Source organism: Chrysoperla carnea, chromosome 3, assembly GCF_905475395.1.
Source record: "Chrysoperla carnea chromosome 3, inChrCarn1.1, whole genome shotgun sequence".
Classification (NCBI taxonomy): domain Eukaryota; kingdom Metazoa; phylum Arthropoda; class Insecta; order Neuroptera; family Chrysopidae; genus Chrysoperla; species Chrysoperla carnea.
In genome coordinates, this window is record NC_058339.1 from 39,931,181 (window position 1) to 39,941,776 (window position 10,596).

General features: G+C 28.9%; 1 protein-coding gene across 1 annotated transcript; it reads left to right on the forward strand.

Annotated features, from left to right (window-relative positions):
* Nucleotides 1–3,043: 3,043 nt before the first annotated feature.
* Nucleotides 3,044–5,270, forward strand: LOC123295418 (UDP-glucosyltransferase 2-like). Its single transcript, XM_044876764.1, has 3 exons — nt 3,044–3,891; nt 3,951–4,173; nt 4,617–5,270. Exons 1-3 carry the CDS (start codon nt 3,052–3,054, stop codon nt 5,114–5,116), a joined length of 1,563 nt encoding a protein of 520 aa, XP_044732699.1. The 5' UTR covers nt 3,044–3,051; the 3' UTR covers nt 5,117–5,270.
* Nucleotides 5,271–10,596: the final 5,326 nt, after the last annotated feature.

Below are 10,596 nucleotides of genomic sequence, written 5' to 3' on the forward strand. Positions count from 1 at the left end.
GTCAACACAATACTAAATATTTTTACATTTGTGTGAATTTTCAGTTGTTTATATACATACTGAGATATTTTCTTAAACAAATTACAAAAAAATACATGTGTTGATAGAAATTTTTTTACTGATAATCTAAAAATAATTTAGTTTATTATATTCAATATTGATTATTTATTTTCATATACATAATAAATACTAAAATGTTTTAGAAATTTGAATAATTATTAAGGACACAATTAATATTGAATGGGATATTTTCCTGAGCAAAAAATTGAAAATGTATAAAAATATTGTAATGAGTGTTTTATTGTAGGCGGCCTTGGATCAGTTTAGAAAATAATGAAATAGACCTTTTCATCGATTTTCTTTTGTTTCGGACAGTTGTCAAAAAATTATTTAACCTTAGAAAGCAAAATATATTTTGTCTCTTTCAAGCAGTGCTTTTTGACAAGGATAGAAGATATAAGATATGTCATTACTTGATTGGAAACAGTCCGAAACAAAAAAGAATCATTTTTTAAATGAAAAGCCCTATTACGTCTGTCATCTAAGGTAGCTGTGGAAATAATAAATATAGAACGTGGTATACATGAAAACGGCGTGTATGCACGAGCGAAAGTTTGGGTTTGGTGGAAAAATAACAGTCAGCGGATATGGAGAGTTCAATATGGACAGTTGATACGAATAGTACAGCACGTAGAGTCGTTACGAGTGTTTGGATACAGAACTATTACATTATATTTAAAGTGAATACATTTTTCAAATCAAAAATTGTAAAATAAATGTAAATGAGCATTTGTTAATCAGGATTATACATCAAAGCTTCAAAGAACTCACCCAGTGATGTTTTTATACTATAAAATCTTCGGAAAGGTGCATTTTTATTAAACAGGAATGTATATCAAAATTTCAAAGATATCACCCTATATTACATATAGATGTCAGGAAATTATATATTTTTCTAATGTACTTCCAAAAATCCAATATAGCCAGATGTATTCTAGCCCATTATAAAACAAGTTCCAATTTCACAATTAAATGCAGTATATGGGTAAGGAAAAGATAATGAATGTAAGGATTAAATTGGTTATGGATTCAAAGCCTGCAGAAAATTAAAAATCGTGTCACTGGCGGTAATAGGAGCGTTATATTTTCAGGCTGTTCAAAGTACACAATAGGTTTTTTCCGGATTCAAAGGTATCTAGCATGTGTGGTTACAATTCTGTAAGTACGGTTATCTAGTACGTGTAGCTAGAAGCCAGCGATTTTTTAAATGCATGCGTAATGATATGTATGATATGATAACACTTTTTGTCATTTTTTTTACAATAATTACAATTTGAAATTATATTATTAATTCTTCAATTAGCTACTTTATTCTTGACGTATTGCCGCTAAAAATTAAAATTTTCCCAATTATATGTTAATTTTTAAAAAGGGACGCATTTTAAAGAATTATCCAAAATGCCAAATGCCAAAAATAATTGTGTAATGATAACTATCGTGAAGATCATTGCAGAAAACTTTTGAAGTACGCTGACAGTATATAAAATTTTTAAAATTTATCTTAAAAAAAATAATTTAAACTTCAAACTTTTTTATCTTGAATAATATACAACATTTAAGTGCTATTTATATTAACTATTTACAAGGTGTTAAGAGTTTCTCACTCAATTATTAATTATTAAAATGCTTTATAATTGCTAATAGTTTATTTTTGTGCATTACGTAATACCTCCAAAATTACATTTTATTGTGCAATTGGCTTTACTTCGGTAAAGGCATAGCAATTTTATAAATATATATTGCAATCCTTAAGCCTTTACTCCTCCTTATCTTTAAGCCAAATCATAATTCATTATTTTATACTTGTTTTACACGATTGTCAACAAGACTGTCGTTTTATAGTTTTGAATAAATTATTTTGCAGAATTCCAGAACCTCACTGCGTATGAATTCCTGGAATTACCCCTTCCTTTTTTGCATTAAAATCAGGAATTTAATGTAATATGAAACAAGGTTCAATATTTACTTTTATGATTATTTTAATAACATTTTTAGGAAACATTGCATGAATTCCACATATAGCCCATTCCACATATAGCCCATATTTTCTATCAAATTTGCACCTCCTTTCTACTTCAGATCCTATTGAAATATTTATGAAAAACAAGGACACTCTATGTACGGTATACTATTTCTCTCAAAACAATTGAGTTAAATCAAACTTTTTTTACGTTTTATATTTTGGTTTGCAAGCTAGTTTTCACCCTTAAAGTACTTCATATTTTCTATATAATCCCGGCTTATTGATCAAGAAATTGATAATGGCAAGACTTTATACGCACAAAAAACAAAATTATTTACTTTTTTGTAAAAATAATCTCAAATATACAACCATTATCTTTTATATTGTTAAAAAATTGAAACATTTTTTTTGCTTTGTGCTTTGTTTTCTTTGTAATAATTCATAAACTCAGCCACAGTTGTCAATTTTATACAAATTGGATCACGGTACCCAAGTCGATAAACTTATATTAAAACTAAAATTTAAAAAACAAACAAATGACTGAGTTAACTGTTGAAATACCCTGTATGTCAGTGCACCGAAAAACGAAATATCTTTTTTTCATCTCTTTGTTTATTACTTTTGCAATTTTTATGTGCTGAAAAACTTCTGGCACATTTTTCTAGCCATCATTCCGAATCCGACGAGTTATTACATGTATTTTTACGACTATTATTTCTAAATTTCACCAATTTGAACTTGTCGACTAGACTATGTATATCTCTTCTTAATATCCTCTCCAATAGTTACTTTAAGGTGTACTAAGAGACAATATTATCACAGACAAAGACAAAAGTACAAAGGGTTCATGCACAGAGCCAAGTATAGAATCTAGAACGTTAGGAGTGTTAGGGAGATATTTCCTTCCGTGTAAAACCTAAAGACTAGAAATTTTTATAATGGTCTCGGGCACCAGCTAGTTTGTGATAAGTTTTGATAAAGAAATCATATTAATTTTTCATTAGTCATTGTACTCATGTCGATTGAAAATGTTTGTTTTTACAAAATTGTGGATAGTTATTCTATGTTTTGTTCAAGTGACAATCAGTGCAAGAATCTTAATTTTATGTACAGCACCATCCATAAGCCATCATTTATTTTATCGCAAAATAATCAGGGAACTGTCGTTAAATGGACATGAAGTTGTTTCCATTACGCCAGATCCCATGAATGATGCAACTTTAACGAATTTAACAGAAATTGATATTCACAATGAAACTTATGGTGCTTTCAGTGCAAGGCAGATTTTGGAGGAGAGTAAAAGCGAACCAAAAAGTATCGTGAATATGTTTAGAAAATATTTACCAATAGCTGGCGTGGAATTATCTCACAGAGTATTAAATTCATCAAAAGTAAAGGAATTAATTACAAATCCTAATGAACATTTCGATGTATTTATAAATGAATTGTTTATGACGAATGCTCATTTTTTCGCTTTTAAAGAACACTTTAACTGCCCAGCAATTGCAATTTCATCTGTTGATGCAGTACCAAACGTAAGGGACGCAATTGGTAATCCGCCACATCCAAATTATTACGGCAGTGTGTTGATTAAAGGTGGTTCAAAACTGACTTTTTGGGAACGCTTAGAACTACTATGGCTGAATGTTGACTTCAGAATGTATTATTTTTGGGATTACCTTCCAGAGGCAAATAAAATAATAAAAAAACATTTCAAAATCAAAACCAACGATGCTTGGGAACTAGAAAAGTCGGTTGATTTAGTATTAGCTAATGCAAATCCAATATTCAATATTCCTCAGCCTCTTGTTCCTAATTATATACAGATAGGTGGCTACTACGAACGTAAACACATACCACTTCCACAGGTAAATAATGCTTAAATATATTGCTTTAACTTGATTCTCACAGTTAACCGCTTTTTTAGGATTTAAAAGAATTTTTGGACAATTCTCCAAATGGTGTAGTGTATTTTAGTTTGGGATCTAATATACAAAGTGGAAATTTACCAAATAAAATTAAAAAAAGTATCTTAGAAGCATTTGACCAAATACCATATAATATCATATGGAAATTCGATAAAGAAAACTTAGCTGATATATCATCAAATGTGTTGCTGAAAAAATGGTTACCACAGCCAGATTTGTTAGGTAATATTTTTTAATCGAGTCAAAACTGAATAATTCATTCCACTTACGGGTGAATGAATTAATAAATGACATCAAACTTAAAATCAATTTTTCACACCTGATGACGAGGGCAGCAAAAAAGGGCCATGCGAGGTGGTTGAGTCGATATTTTAATATTAGTCAAGGATATCCTTCAATCAGTCAACTTACTCTAAGATTTGATCTCACAGTCCAAATTACCTTGTATTTAGAACTGGATTAAAATTACTTTGGGAAGGCTTAGACTTCTAATCTTCAGCTACCTACACGAAATTCATTATTTTGGAAAGCGTTTGGGATTTATATTACCTTTTTAATTGGCGTTACGCAGCTATCTCGCTCAAACTTTTTATCCCAAACAGCCAAATCCCAATTGCATAGTTTTCTTCCGTAATAATTTTGATAATAATTATCACAATTTACAGATCATCCAAATGTAAAAGCGTTTATAACTCATGGTGGTATTCACTCAGTAGAAGAAGCCATTGATAGTGGTGTTCCAATTATTGGCGTTCCATTTGGTGCAGATCAAGATTTCAACATTTACAGAGTGGTAGATCTGGAAATTGGGAGAGAACTTCAATTAGAAGACATAACCACTGAATCATTAGTTAAAGCAATTACGGATGTTGTAAACAATCCGAAGTATAAAAATAATATAAAGAAACTGTCAGAGCTGAATAGAGATCAAATAATTAAACCTTTGGATCGTGCTATTTGGTGGATTGAATACGTAATCAGACATAAAGGTGCTAAACAATTACGCAGTCCAGCAGCTGATTTACCGTGGTATAAGTTTCTTTTATTAGATATTATTGGATTCGTTGTAGGAACTCTTGTTTTATCTACTATCGCATTTATTTATTTAATAAAAATAATTTTAAGGTTGCTTATTTTTAGAAACTTAAAAAATAAAACGGAATGACATCATTTTAATGATATAGAATAGGATAGTATAGAATAGATTATATATTTATTGTATTTAAAGCCCAATGGCCTTCTACAATGGTCAGTAACAAGACAGAAAAAAAATTAGTAAAAGAAACATAAATACATATTACTTTTTTTTTTTTTTTACTTTAAACATGCATACGATATTTATTTACATCATGGTTTCTCAGTGTAAACTAAATATTGACAAATATCTTGTCTAGTAATCTTAATTAAAAATTGAAAAAATACATACTTCTTATGTAACGAAAGCAACTAAATTATAAATATTACTCCTTAATTAGATAAGATCTTGTTTGAAGTATGTTCAGAATAAGATGGAAAATGTCATTCAGTTCAATATTAGATATGTTCAACAAGAATACACAATAATTGTTTAACGCAATTCAATAAAATAACTGTTAATCATTTTAACTGATTGATTGATTTTTTATCCATTTCTATATACAAATTTTCAATACAACCGCCATCCCATCCTAAATAGTTCGAGTTTTCGATAGTGGTGTCTCTTATCAATTTTATTTATGCTTTTTTTTTCGCAAAAAGCACAGTATTTCACAATAGAAAGAGAAAAAGATGGAGGGGATTCAACACCCCTAAAAGGTAGTTCCTGGACACTAATTTTTGTGTACAAATTTTAAACTATTTTACTTAATTGGATGGCGTAGTATAAGTGCGCAAAATTTTAAAAACTGTGAAAGAGGTTTTTGTTTGGAAATTCATTCAAAATTGCATAAATTAACCTACTTTTTTTATAAAATTGCTTCCCGTTTTACAAAAACTACACACGCCGGCATTCAAGCTCAGTTAAACTAAATAAGACACTCGCTTGGTATTTTCAAATCGTCCCTTCAATCCTCTACTTACACCTTCCTGATAGTGCATAAACCATTATTTTTGGGGCGTATGATTCATTATACATAAAAGTATCAAATTAGAATTTTATCAATAACCTTCTTTTATTCAATTATCTTTTGAAATAGATAAGAATTCTTATCTAATCTATGTGAACGCAGAACATGTTTCGAAGGATTAAATTTTTATAAAATCTTAAAGTGGTTGGCATTGAATTTTTCATCTGTTTGTAAGCATTGCGTTCATAGGCGCACTAATTGAGGTTTAATCAAAATGAAATTATATAAATTACTGATATGCTTTAGGCAATTGAAAGATGAAATTCCTAAATAACCAAAATTATAACGTAGGTTTTAACTCACGATATACATGTTTACTCTATAAATTACACTCTTTGAAATTAAGATAAAAGTGTTTTTCTCTAAACGAACTTATAGGTTTGAACTCCTACTAATAAATGATTAAATGTATTACTTACATTTTGATTGACGGCACTCAATTAGTGTATTTTATATTGAAAAAGTGTTGGCCTATAGGGTGATCAAATTGGATTTATATATTATTAGTTTGAAATAAACGTAAAATGGTATGAGATATCAATGTGAGTTCTTATTAATTTTATTACCGATGAAAGATTTTCCTTTTCTATTACCTTTCCTTTAGCTTCATTAAAACAGCTTCTAGGTATTTAAAGAAGGCCATTACTAAGTATTTTCTTTAAAATTCTTCATGAAATAAATTAAATCCGCTAACAGTCTCTTATGGTTTATTCAAACTAGCACATAAATAATTCTGAGGAATATCCTTGTAACAAATCCCTCCCATTTATTATGAGAGGGATTCATTCATTCATTTCATTAGGTAAAGGATGTTGCTTGTCCTTACCTCCGCTAAAACATAAAATTATAATTCCGCTAGAATATACTAAACAAATTTGAATAAAAGATTTGCATTCGAAATATATCCACAACTGATTTCAGAAAGAATTAGTCTTGAAAACCAACAGCAAACAAAATAATAATAGTTTCATATCTGAAGTTTCAACGGCAACAGTTTAAACGATAAAGTAAAAGAGAACGACTTGTATTTATATAAAACTGAAAAAACGTATCGAACAAACAGCTTTGAAATAAGTGAATTCTTATATTTATACACACATAGACCTTCTGTCAATCTTAATGAATACAGTAAAGGTATCGACAGATCAAGATGCACCCTCGTTAACTTTGTGGTTAACGGCCGGAAGTATTAACGCTATCAGCTACTAAATTACGTCACTTTATCGTTTTTCTTATTTTATTTATGAGTTTAAAAACATTTTTTATATATTTTTATTATACCTATCTCTGCAACTACTATTGCACTGTAACCCTTTAAAATTGTTTATAAATAAAATATTGATGGATAATTATATGGACGACTTTTAAAACGACATTTATTATAAAATCGTTTTAATTTAAGAATATATTTATCTTAAGGGTGCAGTTTTTTTTTTTATCTATAAAATTTAAAACAAAAACTGTTGATTGGTTTGTAATAAAACTAATTATTACCCTGCATCTGATCGTAAAAACTATGTATTATAGATACGGAAAGTAAGTTTATTAAATAATACGGATGTTTTCTGATTTGCTGCGTCGTTTTTAACAAGCTGGTTATATTATACGCCATAAAAGTGGTTGTTTTTTTACCTCAATGGATACGTGAATTGATCGTAATATCATGATAGACTTTGGTCTCTCATTTCCTAGCCTCTATATTGGAGGAGATTAAAAACTATTTCAATATTGACCAAATTCGTGAGTCGATTGCACGGATAATAATATTTGCAAAATTAATTTCTATGCACTTTTTCGGGGGTTTGCCACATGCCTATAAAATTAACACAATGTTGTATATCAAAGAAATATTTTCAATCTCTGAACCCCTTAAAAGAGGCTAAAAATTAAAAATACCTATCTATCTACCTACTTATAACTGTACAATAAATACCTAGACCAATTTAATCCGATTTAAGGTTTAGTCTCACATATATTTATAAATCCATACACTTGAACATAGGTAGTATTTAGATACAGAATTATACTTCTATTAATGAGAGGGTAGTTATATATTTTTATTCCTATGAAACAGCTACTCAGTTTATATTATATTATTAGATGAAACCCGTTAAAAAATTGAAAGATTTTTTAACCCAAATTAGTCACTACCATTGATTTCATGTTAATTTCGTCGATACATTAGTTGGATATTCATGGACCCAAAGCTGACTTGGATATGTCATACTTGACTTGACTACTGAGCTGTATAATTTTTTTTGAAAATTGGTAATATAATTTCTTTAGGTAAAATGTTTGATTTCATTATATTTTTCAATTATTTGCAATAGTGTAATACCTTAAATAAATTAACACAATGTGCCCTATAAATACCACCTAATAATCTGAAATGGTTTTCAGTAATCGGCAAAACACCTTGTTACACTGGTTAATTTATTGTTGACTTTTCATTCCTTGCTTTTGCTCGACTTTTGCTAAGACATTTATCCTATTTCTCTTAAAATTTAATTTCCCATTTCTGCAAGGTTTACAAGCTACAAACTTTGCCTTGAATCAGTTCTACATACTTTCTAAAACCCGACTAGGAGAGACTGGAAATTTGGTGGGACATCGTTCATCGGACACCGGCAAAATAGAGACATCTATATATGTCTGAAATATGTTGAACAGATAGGCAAAACATTCAAAACATGACATTGTTATAAGATTTTTATTTTTTTATTGTTAGTTTCCATGCTCCAAAAAAGGCAATCACTAATCGTATTAAATTTACACTTTTGTTAGTCGAACATATTTTACTCAAGAGTGAACAAAAAAATGGTTTTTTTGTAGATGTAAGTTAAATTACATGAAACAGCTTCCGGATAACATGTGGAATGCCAAAATTATCACATTAGAAGACTGATATAATGGGTACAATTATTTTAAAAAAGAAAATAGTATTCTTGGTTCAAATGTTGTATTTACTAGGTGTGTCTTTGTAAATTATCAGTAAAATTTTACTTTTACAACTGTGCTTAGTAAAAATTTAAATTTGACTAATATTTATCAATAAAGTTGTATTACCAGACCGAATTTTTTTTAATATTCCCGCACTCTTTGACTCTTCTTTAAGGGTCTGGTACTTTTTTATTGGGGATGTGACATTTAGGGGAGATATCATCATACAACGAGCGTAATGAGCTCTGGGGATCTCGACACACCATCCGTATTTGACACCCTTTTACGCAAGCTTAAGAGTATGTACCATATCTTGGACGAAGCGAACTCAGCAAAGCAAATGGAGCCCTAAAGACCTTGAGGTAGTATTGTTTGATGATGTTCAAATAAATTCAATTTCGTTATGTCGTTGAAAAGTTGCTATATATTTAACATTCGAATTGGTTCGATAAAAACTTGATATCTACCGTTTGCAAGCATTTGGAGTAATTGCAAGTAACATCTCATCAATTATGCTTAACCAAACATTTTCTTGCTACTTATGTAAGCAAAGATCTTCAGCATATGCCCCTAATTCTGTGTTTTATAATAAAGTAGCCACATAGATTTTGACTTTGTAATTGTGCATTGTAAAATTTTGAATGATAAATTTTTCAATAAGTTTAAAAAACATTTGTAATTCATTGGAAAGCATATAATTTAAATAGAATGAAACATTTTCTCTTCATGAGTTCACACCAATATTTACACAACTTAATTATTGACAAACATCCCTAAAAATTTTTAACAAAAAAATAACTTATGTTTACAATATATTTACTATAATTTTAAACAAACATAATATTCCACATAAATCACATTCAATAATTGACCCAAAAAAAGTATTGTGAATTTAAATAGGACACATACAATGTTTGTAATAACATCTCATTTGACCACCCAAAAAAAAAAGACCATCTACCATGACAGAGAGAATTTGTGTGGTATTCTTGTATGTCAAAAATATAAATAATTATTTTTATACAATGTTTTTATAATATTGGACAAAAGGATATTAAAAGAATTTTAGTGTGTGATATATTGATTGTCAAAATATGTTGAACTAAATATTTTTCTACGGACACTTGTACAAAATAATCACTTCCTTTTGTAATCTTGTATTTATTCTTTTTTTAAATCCATTCATAAATAAGACTATTATCTAGTTTTAGTCTTTCTTTTTTTTACAAATATTTATTTCAAGGTAAATTTATTGAATGAAGTTGTATTTCAGTAAACAATTAAAATATACGATGCATTATAATATCAATACAATTAATAACAAGTGAAAATAAACAATTACCCGGTTTAATTGTTGAAATACCATGTATAGACAGCGTTGAATACTCTATTACATTACACATACACACATACATAAACGATATTCCCATATAATACATACTATACAATTTGGGCTCAGTTCTCTGGTAAACAGTGATGTTTAGGAAAAATGTTTCAAACAAAAGTTGTTTATTTTTTTATAAGAAACATTTTACATTTAAACTTTTTTTCTATCTCTAACGGTTTATAAGATGGGTCCTATGGACCAAAGATCAAATTG

Coding starts and splice junctions, on each gene's coding strand:
- LOC123295418 (XM_044876764.1), top strand. CDS start 3,052: ATGTTTGTTTTTACAAAATTGTGGATAGTTATTCTATGTTTTGTTCAA. Junction 3,892..3,950: donor AACACATACCACTTCCACAG/GTAAATAATGCT, acceptor CCGCTTTTTTAG/GATTTAAAAGAATTTTTGGA. Junction 4,174..4,616: donor ACCACAGCCAGATTTGTTAG/GTAATATTTTTT, acceptor CACAATTTACAG/ATCATCCAAATGTAAAAGCG.